The 17,120-nt window shown below is 31.4% G+C and overlaps 1 protein-coding gene across 10 annotated transcripts; it reads left to right on the top strand.

Annotated features, from left to right (window-relative positions):
- LOC109353954 (transcription factor BIM1-like) lies at positions 5,968–16,192 on the top strand. Of its 10 annotated transcripts, XR_002108493.1 has the most exons (13): positions 5,968–6,077; positions 6,215–6,636; positions 6,744–6,821; positions 8,575–8,970; positions 10,183–10,288; positions 10,429–10,547; positions 10,770–10,878; positions 13,334–13,403; positions 13,486–13,581; positions 14,252–14,697; positions 15,313–15,448; positions 15,739–15,937; positions 15,973–16,192. XR_002108493.1 is itself a non-coding variant. In XM_019596332.1 (12 exons), exons 2-12 carry the CDS (start codon positions 6,600–6,602, stop codon positions 15,841–15,843), a joined length of 1,683 nt encoding a protein of 560 aa, XP_019451877.1. In that variant the 5' UTR covers positions 5,968–6,077; positions 6,215–6,599; the 3' UTR covers positions 15,844–16,192. The 10 variants fall into 10 exon arrangements, 9 of the variants coding, with proteins under 9 accessions (XP_019451877.1, XP_019451886.1, XP_019451873.1 ...); XM_019596332.1 differs by having other exon boundaries at positions 8,584–8,970; positions 10,189–10,288; positions 15,739–16,192; XM_019596341.1 differs by having other exon boundaries at positions 8,584–8,970; positions 10,773–10,878; positions 15,739–16,192.

Here is a 17,120-nt window from a genome sequence, read left to right as displayed (position 1 = left end):
TTATTATATCGCTAGTGTTCTTTATTGTCAATGTATTATTCAACATTTATTTGTATTACATCTTTTATTTAAGAGTCAAATGATGATTGAAAGTTAATAGTAAATGATGTAGCAACGGTGTAAAAAACTTTTATATTGTCAGTGTTTATTTCTTTTTGTCGATGGCCCATGAGATGAGAGTGTTGATGGAGACACTTGTCCTACCATATGAAGGGAAAGGGGCACGTGAGTGAGGCACGTCATATGAAATAAGGGACAGTCTCGCTTTTTCTGATTTGAATGACACATAAACGACAGGTCATTTTAGAAAGGATAGCACGTGTCCCCACTGGGTTTGATGGGTGCAATTGTGGGTCCCTCACCCACCCCCACGTGACAACTTCTGCATAAAGAAAGGACAGTGATGATAGAGAGAAAGAAAGAGTCACAAATTTAGATGAGATTAGGGTATCATCATCTTACTTTTCTCCACTGTATCATTTTTGTTTTTTCTGTTTTTTTATTTGTCTTGAATAAGAATATTTTTTTGTTGTTTTTAACCGAGAGAAAGTGATGAGAGATAGATATGTAGGACCCAAATAAAAATGATATTTGTCATTGTAAAAAAAAATATATTATTCTTATTTTATAAGATTTTGTAACAAATTATAAAATAATGTGTAGTATCCAAATAATAATGATATTATTATTCTAGGAGATGCTCTTATTCCTATAAATTCTATCTTATTCAATCAAATTTTACCAAATATATCAATGTGAATAAATAAATTTAATTTAATTTCTCGCACACTTAAATAAATACACTTCATCCCACTATCTTCATTAGTTTTATTATTTATTCCTCATTGTCATGATTTAATGATCCATTCCATTTGTTTTGTGCCATGTTCTTTTTCTAGTTTGAAATTGTAACAAATCACTTGGCTGTCAACAAATGAAATAATAAAACACTAATCATTTATACATTGTACATATTATCTGAATTTTATATCTGCCATAAAAAATTTATGATAATTTAATATATATAGAATTGTAAGATGTGTTTAGTTTTACATTTTCAATCCTACAAAGATAAAACGGAACTAACAGCAGTTAATAAGGGAATGAAGGACGTGAAAGTAGAATGAAGAAGACAGAGAAACACAACAGAAGAAGGGTCCCCACGGATGTAGAATTAATGTTTTAAATGGTATCTCATTTTATATCTCAAACTAATCAGAATATTCAATTTTATTACTTTTTATTTTTAAATTTTTTATTTTATCCATGTGTTAATATATAATTAGTTGAGACAGAGAATAAGATACTGTTGAAAACAGGTGATCCCGATCCGGTCCCCACCTCACACGAGGGTTAATAACACCAACGACAATGGATTATGGCACGTGATATGCGTACTATGCTTGAAATAACTGCACAACCTCATTCACATAATAATGCAGGTCTCATTCACATGCCTCCACTGAGTTTTTAAGAACATTCTTATATGTTATTTGAATTTTGATATGAATTGCTAACGTTTTTTGGGACCATAAATAAAGATACTGAATTTATCACTTTATATGAAAATAGTATCTGCCATGTGTCAGTGTTATGTTGTGCCATACCACAATATATAAAATCTTCATCATTAGTTCAAATTTTAAAAATCAAAAATATATTTAAGCTAATTACTTAAAATTTTACTTCATTTTTAAGAATATAAATTCTAATGATACTTCTATGCCTGTGATACATGTTATTAGGATGAAATGGAGGATCTAAACTTAAAGACTAAAATTATAAAATGGATATATATTTCTTTGGTACTAACAATGTTATATTTTATATTTTCACCATATGGGTAAAGAACTAATCTCTCTTAGATGTATGTGATTGTCTTTAATAAATGTCGTTTTCAGAAATCGAACTATTTAATTTTTAATCATCTTGAGATCTAACAAAACTTTATATCATTGTACCAATACTAATAAATTATAAGATGGATATAAAAAGTAGAGTTGTATAGTTTCCCATTATAATTAGCGTAAAAAGGAATAGCCAGTAGGAACTAGCAATGTAGGATGAGTTGGCCACGTGAAGTGAGAGGGTAGCCAACCTTTTTTAATCACGTGATGCGATGCTCATTCTACGGCTAACCCAACACGTGTCCCTTCTAATTAAGACGTGCATCTATCCCTCAACATATTTTATTCCTAAGTCCTAACTCATACCAGAAATTTATATATATTTTTCCTGAATCTTCTTATTAATTATTTCATCTTTAAAAAAATGATACATATTTTAAACAAAATTAATACTTTATTTATTAATGATTGATTTATATGTGATATATGTGATATTCTTATAAGTAGAATAATATAGTATTACTCTTAATAAAATTATGGCTTGGAAACCATGAAATTAAATATAAAAAGGTAAAGACAAGTTCTTCTTCTTTATCGGGCACTTGTTCCTAAGGATGGTAAAAAAACTCGTACTCACAAATAAGCTCGTACGAGTACGGGTCACAAACAGGTACCTATGAATATTATAAATGAGTTTTTAAAAATAGTCATAGTACATACAGACGGGTACGAGTATTATGGTACTTACACGCAGGGTACCTGTTATTTATATGATTAATATATTATATTTAATTAAAATAAAAAGTACATTATTCTAACCTTCATTACACTATATTCGTTTTTTTCTTTTACTTTGTTTATTATTTTATTGAGTTTGGTAGTATAACATCCTACAAATATTATTACACAGTGTAGAAACACACATGTTTTATAAATAAAATATATATTTTTTGTTAAGGAAATGAAAATAAAAAATCACACAAATAAATTTAGCATTTTTGCAAATATTCAATCAAATGGTACAAAAATAATTAAGTTTCATCTCATTTGAAACATAATTGAAAAGTAAAAAATTAAAAATTAATTCATAACATATGGAAGTCGCAGGTAACTGTTGTACCCGCAAGTACCCAGAAATACCCACGAATACTCGCACATGGGTACCCGTATGGGCACATGCAGGTATGATAATGCTCTCCTATTTTTAAATAGGTAGCGGATAGCTACTATCCGTGTCCGTTGTCATCCCTACTTGTATCCCTACTTGTATCGCGTATGTGGTATTTATATTATTACTATTAGGGGGGAAAATATGGGGAAAATATACATCCACAATTTGAAAATTTTATATATTATTAGTCTATCATCTACTATTAAATTTTGTTCATCATCAACTCTTCAAATAAAATAATATAAATAAATATGAATAATATATTAAATATATATAAACACTAATAATATATAAATATTAAACTATACTATTAATATCGGTAAGTGTGTGTCTGTTTGGATAATATTTTGTTATATAACAGGATGAGTTAGAATTGATAATTACAACACCCAAATTAAAATGGATTTGTTAACTGATCCCTAAATTGATTCCTTAACAAAGGAATGTCACCCCTTCCACACGCACCACATGGCAAAATATAAATGAGTATCTTTTACTCAAAAATATATTTAAACTACCATTTAGTATACACATCCTATATTATTTCATTTTTATTATAGAAATTATTATCCATATTTTTCTAATTACATCAAATAATCATAACTTATTATTATAAACTATATTGAAAAGCTAGTGATATTTGTCCGATTCAAATTTTAAGTTATTATTATACTACTTATTTTCACCATGAAAAGAGTTAGTTAGTTATTCATAATTTGGGAGAATGTCTGTTAATACAAAACACATAACTTATTTCTAGAATAATAAAATAAAATATATATTTTAATAAGCATTTTATTATCTTTTATCTATATTTATTGTTATTATTTTAAAGGGATTTTCTTACCCGTTATTCAAACAAGTATGATATAAAGTTGGTGTAGCACTTTTTTTTTTTTTGCATGAGCTGTGTTACTTGAAATAAAATTAATTATGACAAAAAATTCAGCAATACAAATGTAGAAACGCCTTGATAACGAACTAGGCACCATGTGGAGAAGGTATGGACAAATAATTTATCATTATTTATAGTTATTAGCCATGCTAAGGTAGGTACTTAAATATTTTTTGAAATTTGTTATTTTTATCTTGTTAATTAATAAATAATTATACTGAAAGTATAAGATGAAATTAAATATTTTATACTTTTAAAATGTTATCCCTTCAAAATAAAGTACAATTTTTAAAAGTTTATGAACAAAAGCATGTGTAGTTTTTTGGATAATTGTAACTAATCTAAGTGTCTATGCCGTCATATATTTGAATTGTTTTTGGTCAAGGAAAGTGTTGTTCTATGAATTACTCACTCACACTTGAAAGATGAGTTGTTATAGATTCAAAATAAGTGATATAGTGATGAAGTAACACATTTAAAATTAATAAATAAATTGAATAACTTATAATAAATAAGATAGGAGGTTTTCCCAAATATGTAGTATCAACCCCCTTAGTTATACGATTCTCATCCCTAAACCTATAAAAATATTCTCCTTGGAATTTTGGGGAATTACATGTTAAAGTTATTTATGTGTCTTAAATTAATAGCTTTAAGTTTTCTAAAAAAACACTTCATGGTTGTACATTAAGTGATATAATTGAAGTCGTTATTTCTTCAATTAAATAAAAGTTCAACTTTAGAATATAATAAAACTAAATGTTTAAGGAGTGTGGGCTTATAACCATGTTTTTACATTTATATATATAATGGACGAATGAGACTCCTCTCAAGTAGTGAACACATTAATATACGAAAACAACACGGAGTGGAAGTACATGTATTGTTCATGTGTGTGATGGGAATGAATGAGAGAGAAAGATGAGGAGCATGCACATGGAGCCATGGGAAAGGCACATATATGATAGAGGAAAGAGCGTAGCACGTGATATTTCCTTCCTTACCATAATAACATCTTGCACTCTTATTTTCTTATCATAAAAACGTAAATATTTTTTGATTTTATTTAAAAACCGGGACAGATTAGTTAACAGTAACTCACTCAAATATGTCTGGTATAAGCTTTATTGAATCTCAAAAATCGATAGTTCAATTTCTGTGAATAATATTTATTGGGCCGAAATATATTAATTTCTTATCAAAAAAGTGAAAAATACCCTTAATAATACAAAAAATTTTCATATCTAAATCATTAAACATCATCTCAATACTAATTATCTTCTTAATTTCAATCCCAGGACGTGAACAGGATGCTGTTCCTATGTCATGGATAATTAAGTGCTATACAATAACAAGAAAAAGATAACATATAATGAGTGTAAAATTTGTACATTGACAATATAAAAGTTTATATACAATTAATGTATCATTCACCATCCATTTTGATTCTTTTTTGAAAAATCAATCATGATTAAAAATGAATGGTGGAGAATACAGTGACAGTGTAAAAAAAATTTATACTATCAATATATACATCATTTTCTCGTATATAATAATGTTTTTATTTACATTGAATTATATTTTTGACATTAAAAATATAAATATATGAAGAGAAATTTATCTCTCCGTTCAGAGAATTTTTCCTTCTCACGTGTTTTTTCTTTTGTAGTGTTTTTGGGAACTGAGTTATTTTTATTTTTTTTCCTACTACAATACTGTTTTTGGTGTAGACTTATCCAACAAGTGGGATAAGTGAAGTAGAAGTATGATAGTAAAATCACAAACACAATTAACTAATACATGGGATTGCATATAATTTAGATATCAGGTTCGGGATTGGCGAAAACATTAGAAAATAAATAAAAACACAAAATTCGAGTTTTCATATTGCCGTATATATAAGCAAACGGCGATACATTATCACACAGAATAAACGGAGTTAGTCACCCGCCGCAACGACGTTTCAAAACGGAGTTAGAACTTGACGGAGATGAAAATGGATCATAACACGAAAAACTATTTAAAAACATAAATCATATAGACCCAAACGAGAAGAGAAAGAAAGTGAGAGAAAATAGAAACAAGGTTCGATCCATTCATTTAGATTCTTCTGTAGTTCCATTTCTTCACTTACTGCTTCAACTCACGCTTCTCACTGTTTATGGTAATTCTCCTTTATTGTTTGCTTCTTAATTCAAATTCGCATGCGCTTTATTTTCCTGGTTTGGATCTTATGTTAATTGAAACTTCGGTTGTTTTTTATTATGAATTATGGATTATGTAGTGTGTTTCTCATTCCAGATTCTGTGAAATCTCTTATTCGAGGCTTTGTAATTGCTAATTTTGGAGCCGAATTGTTTCGTAAAAGGACTTCAACGCGTGTTTCCTTTGATATACACAAGTTGTAGTGAATTTACCGCCAAAATCTGATCCTGCACTTGTGATTGAGGACTTGGAATAGTGTAATCAGTGAATAAACGTGTTTCGAAAGCGTAGTTTCTGTTCAATTCGGATCTGAGAATTCTCTATCAGCGAGATACTGATCGAAGCTGCAAGTTCTCAATTATGTGTTAGTGAAGCTGAATTCAATCATTTGTAAGCGGTAACGGAACTGAATTCTGTGAGTTTCAAAATTCCGTTGAATTACTGGGAACGAAGGAAGAGAAACAACATTATTCAGGTTTTTATGGAGCTTCCTCATGCGCGCGTCTTTGAAACCCAAGGTTATTTCCTCATTGAAACTGATTTATTTATTTTACAAAAATTGATTTGAATCTATTGGTATTATGAGATTTTCTGATTATTTTTGTTTGATGCGGATCACAAATAGGAAGGAAACCGACGCATGATTTTCTTTCACTGTACAGTAATTCAACTACCCAACAAGATTCAAGGCCACCTTCTCAAGGTATTCATCATTCCTTCTTCTCTTTTTGCTAAAATAAATTCGACGTGGGATCATGGTGTTAATATCCCCTTAAATTATGCATCACGCTCTATTTCTATGAGAAAATGAAGTATATAAGTTTTATATCTTGTCAATCATCTTATATATTTATTATTTTTGACTTTTTAAAAAAGTAATATGATATAATATATGTATATAAATCTTTGTACTACCGGAGTAAAGATTTTACACTTATTTTTATTCCTTATAATTCAACTGATAAATCAGTTTTTCATCGTAATCAAGGATCTGGGCCCTGAATTATGCGGGCTACGTATTTATCATTTAACAACATTTTCTATGGTGTTTTAATCCATTTTTCCCCTGAACACTTCACGTGGAGTAGAAATGTGTCAATCAGATGTGTCTAACACCTTCTGATGAGACTTGAGAGCGTGTGGGTAATGGGCCAATTTAGAATTGGAATTGCACATGATTTGATGTTTTATTGAATACTTTTCTTTTTCTTTTTCTTTTTTCTTTTTCGTGAAATTAGAGTCATTCACCTTACTATCACCATCAATGATTCTCTTTATTAATGAAGAGATAAATAATTGTTTTTACTTATATTTTTAATAATAAAAATATAATTTTACAGTAAATAAAAAGATAAAAATATTCTTATATGTGCTCCTTACTCCTCTCTCACGTATCACAAAGTGTTTTTACTTTTTAACCCAAATAGGGAATGAGATTGAAAATGAAATATTTGGATATATTTTGTGTATGGAGCTGCATATTTCTCTTGCTCATTTTTGTTTACTCAAATCCAAAGTTTGTCTTTTTTGCTGAAATGCATGTATACTTTTTTCATTTTGGAATGGTCTTGCCGCGTTCAATATATTCGGTAATTTTATATCATTCATTTAACAAAATAGTAATAGTCAAAATAAGTATTTTTTTGAAAAATGCTAAAAATATAAAAAATATATATCATATTTTTAAGTTCAAACTTAATGATGCGTCCCACTTTGTCATGTTTCCTTCTCATTGTCCCTCTCTCTGAAATCTAGTATTCAGAATCATAAAACTAATGAGCATGAACAATAGACAAAGTATTCACAATATGTAAAATCAAATTTTTATTGTGGAATTACATTCCTTATACCAGTTTTTAATTTGCATTTACAAAATGTGGAAATGCAGTTTATCTAGCCTTTACTTTTAAAAGTGAAGATTTCTAATTTTCTATTACAAAATATGCTTACAGAGGTATTTTGTCTATATAAAATATACATGAATTTTTACAAATTGTATGATATCATTTATTTTTTTATTTAAATAAATTTAACAAGCTTATATTTTGTCGGTAATTAACTCAAGGAATAATAGTAACTTATTATATTGTGTTAAAAACATATAGCTATTTAATAGTTATTAAAAAATTATCCACACGCTGTTTTACTATATAAGTAAGAAGTTAAGAACTTCAACTTGTGAAATAAAATGTGATACAATATTATCATTATTTCATATGGTTTTGCTAATCATTCTCCTCGGGCAAAGGTCAACGAATAAGATAAGATACCAACAAAAAGAAGAAGAAGAATGTGTATCCAAAAATGATATGCAGTAAGATAAAATTCTTTGAATTCACTTTGTGTGTTTGTTTATTTCCTTGATTGCTCTCAAACTTATTCAAATTGTTTTGTTGCATGAATGAGTTCGCTCTTTCTTCCCTTGACCTGAATTGCATATTATTTCCTTCTCCCAGTGTGCACAGGAAGTCGCCTCAAGACCCAAGATTTCTTGCAGCCACTAGAACGAGCAGATACTAAAGCCAGTGCCAAGGAAGAAGCCACAGATGAAATATCATCGGTTGCTCCTAAGCCACCTCCCCCAACACCAACTTCTGTCGAGCACCTCTTACCTGGAGGAATTGGGACTTACAGTATTAGCCACATTTCCAATTTTAATAATAATCAAAGGGTTCCAAAGCCAGAGGCATCCATTTTCACTGTGCATCAAGCAAATAGTACCGATAGAAATGATGAAAACTCTAACTGCAGTTCATATACTTCAAGTGGTTTCACTTTGTGGGAAGAGTCTGCGGTTAAGAAGGGAAAGACAGGGAAGGAGAATAATGTGGACGTCAAACCCATTCTAGTAGGTAAGCCATAAGATTTCTTTCTTTAGTACTACTTCAGTGTATGTCTTACATTAATGTATTGTACGTTTACCTGTTTTGCGCTACCAACCAGTTTCCTGCATTGTATTTTCTGGTTTCCGAGTTTTAACATAACTACCATTTACTTGTGCATGAAATCAGAACTGAAATGTATTTACGTCAAAACAAGGATCAACCAATATCTTTCTCTCCCTTCCCTATGTTATTGAAATAGTATAAAGTATTATCAGAGAACATTTTTTTCTTCACTGTACTCGCACCCCCAATATTCTAATAGAAATTATTTTTTACTCGAAAAAAAACAAGTCTTTCAATATTAATATTATTTCACACACTAGTTGCTGTATTTAAATTGGGATGTGTGACTATCCTTTAACAAGTTAGCTTGATTCATGTATAACTAAAATCAGAAATTGGAATAAACTTTCGATGTTGTATAGTACTCATTCCACAATTCTAGAAATGATTTCATAATTATAGAATTACCTACGGAAGTAATTACCTTCATTGAATATGAACAAGGATCTGCTGTCTCAAACCTGTCTCAGATCAATGAATCATATTATGTCACGTCAATTAAAAAAATTAAATATTTATAACTTTATCAGTTTTGCTTCATTGTGATTAGTTAGACACATGATTGGGATATGGTTGGGGATGACAGATCCTCGTCCCATTGAATATATCCTTGAGTAATGCTATTCGTAGAATACTTTTTCTTATTTTTCATATTTGTTACATCAAAACAACAGCTTCCTTCTTTTGGGAGAGAAAGTAGGGTCCTATAATTTTTCTTTCATGTTCAAATGACATTCTTGTTATTATATCCGTTTCCCTGGATTGATCTACTGAGTTAAAGTTTTTCTAAAAACCATTTTTCTTACATAATGTAGTTGTTCGGCAGAGAACAATTTAAAAACAAAAAATATTTGATGGGGAACCTTCTTCTTCACAAAACAACTAGAAGATGGAGTTTATCTACAATTTATATTGTCTGATTACTTCCTCGTTTTATACATATATAGATTGGTCTTGGTAATACCAGCGTGCTGTGTAATTATCCAAGCTAACTGCTTGTCAGTATTCAGAAGAAATAATAAATATTTCCCATAACATATATCAATTGCATTGGTTAAAAAAAATCAGTTGCATAGTATCTGTAACGGTAATAACATTTGGCCGTGCTTTGTGCGGTGACAGAGTCTGCGGCGAAGCCAGGGCAGTGGACGTCGAGTGAGCGAACGTCACAGTCGTTTTCTAACAATCGACACAACAGCTTCAACTCTTGCTCCACCTCTCAGTTAGTCATAGTTTCTCTCTTCCTCTTGTTCCACGTTTGTTCGCTTTTTTTCTATGAATTGTTTTCAATGGAAGAGTTGCTTCTTAAGGTGTGTTATTTACATTTTCATGCTGGATTTCTGGCAATTTTTTATTCAACAGGACTACTGGGCAGAAGAACCAGAGCTTTATAGAAATGATGAAGTCTGCAGAGGCTGGTGCCCAGGATGAAGAACTAGAAAACGAAGAAACATTTTTTCTCAAGAAAGAATTCCAAAGAGGTGATTCTATAATTATGGTATCATTTTCTAGTATAGTAGCTTAAGTATACAAGAAAAACATTCTCCACTTGGTGAGTGCAAGTGTGTCGTGCTAAAAATAACAAATTTTAAAAAAATTCATTAGACCAATATTATTTTAAGATTCTAGCCTGAGCGTGGAACAGAATATAATTTATTATTCTATCCTTTTTGTTATGACTAGAAGGCTAACATGATTTTCAGCAGAACTGAAAGTGAAAGTGGATGGGAAGAGTACTGAACAAAAGCCAAACACACCAAGATCAAAACATTCTGCAACAGAGCAGCGGAGAAGGAGCAAAATAAATGACAGGCAAGTATTGGCTACCACGCTGATAAATGTTTTTCAAGATCCTTGTTCGATGCTAGAAGAGGCGCATGGGGATGAAATCTACTTCATTTCATGTGTCATTCTACTTGCCACAACTTTGTGATTGGCCAAAACATACAAACTTAATTGATAATTTCAAAGAAAATATTTATAAAGTTGTAGCAAATTGAGTGATACATCTTATTTTTCCCACCAGTAAGTTGCAATGAGTTAGACACATGATTGGGATATGGTTGGGGATGACAGATCCTCGTCCCATTGAATATATCCTTGAGTAATGCTATTCGTAGAATACTTTTTCTTATTTTTCATATTTGTTACATCAAAACAACAGCTTCCTTCTTTTGGGAGAGAAAGTAGGGTCCTATAATTTTTCTTTCATGTTCAAATGACATTCTTGTTATTATATCCGTTTCCCTGGATTGATCTACTGAGTTAAAGTTTTTCTAAAAACCATTTTTCTTACATAATGTAGTTGTTCGGCAGAGAACAATTTAAAAACAAAAAATATTTGATGGGGAACCTTCTTCTTCACAAAACAACTAGAAGATGGAGTTTATCTACAATTTATATTGTCTGATTACTTCCTCGTTTTATACATATATAGATTGGTCTTGGTAATACCAGCGTGCTGTGTAATTATCCAAGCTAACTGCTTGTCAGTATTCAGAAGAAATAATAAATATTTCCCATAACATATATCAATTGCATTGGTTAAAAAAAATCAGTTGCATAGTATCTGTAACGGTAATAACATTTGGCCGTGCTTTGTGCGGTGACAGAGTCTGCGGCGAAGCCAGGGCAGTGGACGTCGAGTGAGCGAACGTCACAGTCGTTTTCTAACAATCGACACAACAGCTTCAACTCTTGCTCCACCTCTCAGTTAGTCATAGTTTCTCTCTTCCTCTTGTTCCACGTTTGTTCGCTTTTTTTCTATGAATTGTTTTCAATGGAAGAGTTGCTTCTTAAGGTGTGTTATTTACATTTTCATGCTGGATTTCTGGCAATTTTTTATTCAACAGGACTACTGGGCAGAAGAACCAGAGCTTTATAGAAATGATGAAGTCTGCAGAGGCTGGTGCCCAGGATGAAGAACTAGAAAACGAAGAAACATTTTTTCTCAAGAAAGAATTCCAAAGAGGTGATTCTATAATTATGGTATCATTTTCTAGTATAGTAGCTTAAGTATACAAGAAAAACATTCTCCACTTGGTGAGTGCAAGTGTGTCGTGCTAAAAATAACAAATTTTAAAAAAATTCATTAGACCAATATTATTTTAAGATTCTAGCCTGAGCGTGGAACAGAATATAATTTATTATTCTATCCTTTTTGTTATGACTAGAAGGCTAACATGATTTTCAGCAGAACTGAAAGTGAAAGTGGATGGGAAGAGTACTGAACAAAAGCCAAACACACCAAGATCAAAACATTCTGCAACAGAGCAGCGGAGAAGGAGCAAAATAAATGACAGGCAAGTATTGGCTACCACGCTGATAAATGTTTTTCAAGATCCTTGTTCGATGCTAGAAGAGGCGCATGGGGATGAAATCTACTTCATTTCATGTGTCATTCTACTTGCCACAACTTTGTGATTGGCCAAAACATACAAACTTAATTGATAATTTCAAAGAAAATATTTATAAAGTTGTAGCAAATTGAGTGATACATCTTATTTTTCCCACCAGTAAGTTGCAATGCAAGCATAAAAAGAACTTTTATTTCTATTTTTATTTTGTAAGTATAAAGTTAATATGAATTGACTTATTTTAAAATATTTTAACATAGAAGTCCCTTATAATTCGAGTGAGTGTAACTGGTAGGTGCCAAAGGTTAACTTGCAATGATATTTTTTTCATTGATTGAAGTTCTAATATAAGTTTTACCAAAAAAAATGTTGGCTTCAATAAAAAGTAACAAGACTCCAACAAAAGTTCCCTTTCTTTTGAGATTTATGACTGAGTAGTCACACACTCACCCAGCTTCTGCATCTGTTGCTGACTCAGCTCTCTCTCTCTCTATATATATATGTATGTCATCTCATGCCTAATTTATCAATTGTTTAATAAAATTTTCCAACTTTTGCAGTAGAGAAATTGCTTATATTTCTTCTATTTTAAGACCTGCACAAGTGTGAAGCTCTGCTAAGCTTCAATATTATAGTGGAACTGTAATCTTATTCTATGTCTATATTACCATAAAATTTGATTGTACTTAGTCCTGTTCTGTAGTGCCAAAATGATGGGAGTATTTCTTGTCTCCTGTTGACGTTGTCTTCTTGTAAGTGACATGTCCATCACCATAGTACTTTTTTACATCGCATCTAGTTTTTCAGTTGTTATCTCATTGTCATTTGTGCTGAGCAAGTTGAATGATCATGAAACAGGGTAGATACTACTGCTTATAATCATCTGACAGAACATTGAATTACTACTGCAGATTCCAGATGCTACGAGAGCTTATTCCACACAGTGATCAAAAGAGGGACAAAGCATCTTTTTTGTTAGAGGTAATTGAGTAAATCTATATGATATATTTAATATATTTGTCTGTGTTATTGCTCCTAGATACATAATCTGAATTAATTGCAGGTCATTGAGTACATTCACTTTTTACAAGATAAGGTGCATAAGCATGAAGGTTCATTCCAAGAGTGGAATCACGAGTCAGAAAAATTGGTGCCATGGGTAAATACCATACATACCTCTCTAAAGCTGTTCACGCTTTAAATGAAGAACATAAGAGTTTCCATGATAAATTGCCCATCTCCTATCATTCAATTTTAAGTTTTCACATTATTTTAAAGTGTTCCTAAAAATTACTTTTTTTTAAATGAGTCATTCTAATTACAAACACTTTCAAATTGGTTTCTGTTATTAGATAAAATTGTAATCATGCTAAGTTTAATCTTATGTGGCCAATGGACATTGACGACCTTTTTGTTATTGAGTCAACTTCCATTAATCACGCAAGATAGAAAATCTTGACAGTACTATAGCATTTATCCAGCAAGTTTGGCATTGATGGAGTAGTTTGATGACACTTACAATTAGGAGGACTCATTTAAAAATTAAAATGATTTTAAATATATGGAGCAACTTAAAAATGGATGTAAACTACATGAATCAAAACTATATTTTCACATTTTTTCTTAGTATATCCTATCATCTGGTCTTAATTTGATGGAATATTCTCATTACTCAGCAACGCAAATGCTTGTCTGTTGTTCAAGTACATACATTCATTAGTACCATTTAGCCTCGTGCACATGGATTTGAAATCATAAGTGACCATAATGATTGTGAGTTTGTGAACTATCCATCAAAAAACTGATTGTGGAAATTTTATTCAAAGCAGAGAAATAATGCCAGGCAAGCAGAAAGTTTTGAAACACGCGCGAAAAATAGTGGGCTAGGTCCATCTCCAACATCCCTGTTTGCTTCAAAGACTGACCTGAAAAATATCACCATCTCCCAGACAATTCCTGGAAGTACTCAGCATGTAGAATCTGGATTGAACATATCAACTAACTTCAAGAGAATGGATCATCATCCTGGAATAACAAACAACGCTTTTCCAATTCCTATTTCCCCACAGCCTAATTTTTTCATTCCTGCCCAAAGTGGTGGTCGTGGTGGGGTGGTGTCTCAGCTCGCACATGGATTGACATCTGATGCAGAGAATGGGATATATCAACATTCAGAAGAGTATCAGACTATGGCAACTACAAGTGAAAAATTGAAAGAGAAAGAGCCCACTATTGAAGGCAGTGCCATTAGCAAATCACATGCGTACTCAAAAGGGTGAGAATTTATATATTTTTAGTTGATTTGTCTGTAAACTGAGAAAAAAAATTATAATCTTTAAACTATTTCATAGATTGAGAATGGACACTGTGGAGACATGCTAATTGCTCATAAATGTCGCAGCAATAGCATACTTCTCTTGACCCTGGCATGTGGTTAAGAAATGATAAGCTGCAAGTTCTTTGGGTTGTTCTTGCCAACTGCATATATGGACTTAATTCTCTTCCTTTCTCTGATTAGGTTTGTAGTTATTGATACTGTATAAGTGGGAATAAAGTCTATTTTCAATTTAAAGCTTTAAAAACTCTATTTCATCATTATCTCTTTTGTATTAGACCTATTGTCTTCTGTAAGAGGGTTGGTGGTGCTGCAGTCTTTGATATAAGACCAAATTTTGCACATTCGGATTTACCCAGCCAATCTTTGGAAAACTTTTCAATTTAGTATTTGGAATTACTGCTGCATATTACTCTTTTTTATCTTATAGAACTGGCCAACCATATTCTGTTTATATCCTTTGCATATGATAAATGTTCAATTAGGATCGCAACATTGACATGTGAGAGCATTTTCATTTTAATATATTGAAGAAAAACCATTGTACTTGGACAGATTGTTGGACACACTTACACATGCGCTTCATAGTTCAGGAGTGGATTTGTCACAAACCAGTATCTCAGTGCAAATTGAACTTGGTAAGCAAACAAACATCAGACCAATTGTGCCAATGTCAATGTGTGGTGCTAAGGTATAGTAACACTCTAATTGTCCCTTTGCCAGATCTTTCTTATATGCATAGTTTTTATACTACTAAGAGTAGCCCTTACCTTTTTGGATAAAGAACTAATCCATTTCGGGATTCATGGCTACTCCTCCCAGGAATCGAACCATCGACCTTGGGGATCTAGTTAGGCCTTACACCACTAGACCAACGTCTTGTTGGTTTATAAGCATAGTTTGATTTCTAGCATTACATTAAAGTTCCATATTTTAGAACCGTATAGTATTATCTAATTTGTCTTATCATTTTTCCTTTAGGGTGAAGAAGTTCCTTCTAACAGTGAAAGGATGATGCGGTCTAGAGTTGCTAGCTCTGAGAAGTCTGATCAACCAGTGAAGAAGCTAAAGACGTGCAGAACCTAATTCCACCGTTATATTTCATTCTTTCATTATTATAATTTTTATTAATTTTTTGGGGATTCTAAATTATTTTTTCGAACGATGGTTTATGTCTTCTGCTGGCTTATTATTATTATTGTCTAGCAAGGATGAGATTGACTGTTCATGCACCGTGTTCTTAGCTTGTTTGAATCCTTAGGCTACCGCACCCCAACAAAATAATATGCATTGTTTTATTTTCTAAATTATATAATTATAGAGGCTTCCATAATAATTGAGAAGCTGGTTTTTAATCAAAGCTTCCATGCATGTAAAGATAGTAAATTGTTGGTCATTTTTTTTGCTGCATTTTTTAACATTGGTTTTGGTGGTATTGTGTCCCTTTTGAATTTTTATCCTATTTTTATGTTAAGATAGGATGTGAAGTTTATCAAACTTCAAATGCTTAACAAAATTAGAGGATGAAATTTGTAATTGAGAGTGGTCTAAGTTAGGCATTTGACTGTATCATAATAGATTAATCTTTCGACTATTAAGTCAAATAATACTCTAAAATACAAAACAAAAAATCCACTACCGAATATAATGATCAGGTTGTGTAGGTCATTTAAATTGTCACTTAATAATAATCAGTACCAACAATTGAAGAACTTGGAGTAGTTTCTACATCAGGTAATGTAAAATTTAAGAAAGTGTTCTAGTAGTACGTTGCACCAACCATCACCTTCATTATATATAAGGGCACATAGCAGCCTCGTTGGTAACAAAGATTATCCCTTGCCTTACATTTCAGTTAAGCATTTGGGGTTTGAGCAACATTCAATGGCTTTAACCTTAAGCCTTTGACTAAACTTACCGACACTTGTGAACTACAACGTTGTTAACTCAACACTAACGTTGTGGCCGATCTCGACTTGTTGCTAAAGCAATACAATTGAGTTAATATAATAATGTAACAGGGAATTTAATACTTTATCCTTATGAAGTTTCCCTATGTTACTATTACCAGCATCAGTGACCAGTGACTAGATACAACTGGACCCTTCCACATAAGGAGGGTTTCTTGGAACATTCGAGCTAGATTTAAATAGAAAAACTCCTGAACTTTATGAGAATTATCTTGGGATTTACAATTATTTAACTAAAGTTATAGCAAAGTTCAAAAAACAAACAAATAAATAAATAAACTAGAGTTATACCAACATCAAGTTTATCTTTTATTTTAATATAAATCCTAATTTGGCAGCCACAGCTTGGATTCTTATATAGTTTCATTAGCAAAATGGTGTATGAAACTATCT

The sequence above is a fragment of the Lupinus angustifolius genome, chromosome LG01 (genome assembly GCF_001865875.1).
Source record: "Lupinus angustifolius cultivar Tanjil chromosome LG01, LupAngTanjil_v1.0, whole genome shotgun sequence".
Taxonomy (NCBI): domain Eukaryota; kingdom Viridiplantae; phylum Streptophyta; class Magnoliopsida; order Fabales; family Fabaceae; genus Lupinus; species Lupinus angustifolius.
The sequence above is the reverse complement of the archived record's forward strand: the minus strand, read 5'-3'. Positions and strand labels throughout refer to the sequence as shown.

Bases quoted from the DNA above. Each gene is read 5' to 3' on its own strand.
- LOC109353954 (XM_019596308.1), top strand. From the start codon at position 6,600: ATGGAGCTTCCTCATGCGCGCGTCTTTGAAACCCAAG. The intron at 8,971-10,182 runs GTAAGCCATAAG...TGCTTTGTGCGG, and splicing joins CGTCAAACCCATTCTAGTAG to TGACAGAGTCTGCGGCGAAG. The intron at 14,698-15,312 runs GTGAGAATTTAT...GTACTTGGACAG, and splicing joins TCACATGCGTACTCAAAAGG to ATTGTTGGACACACTTACAC.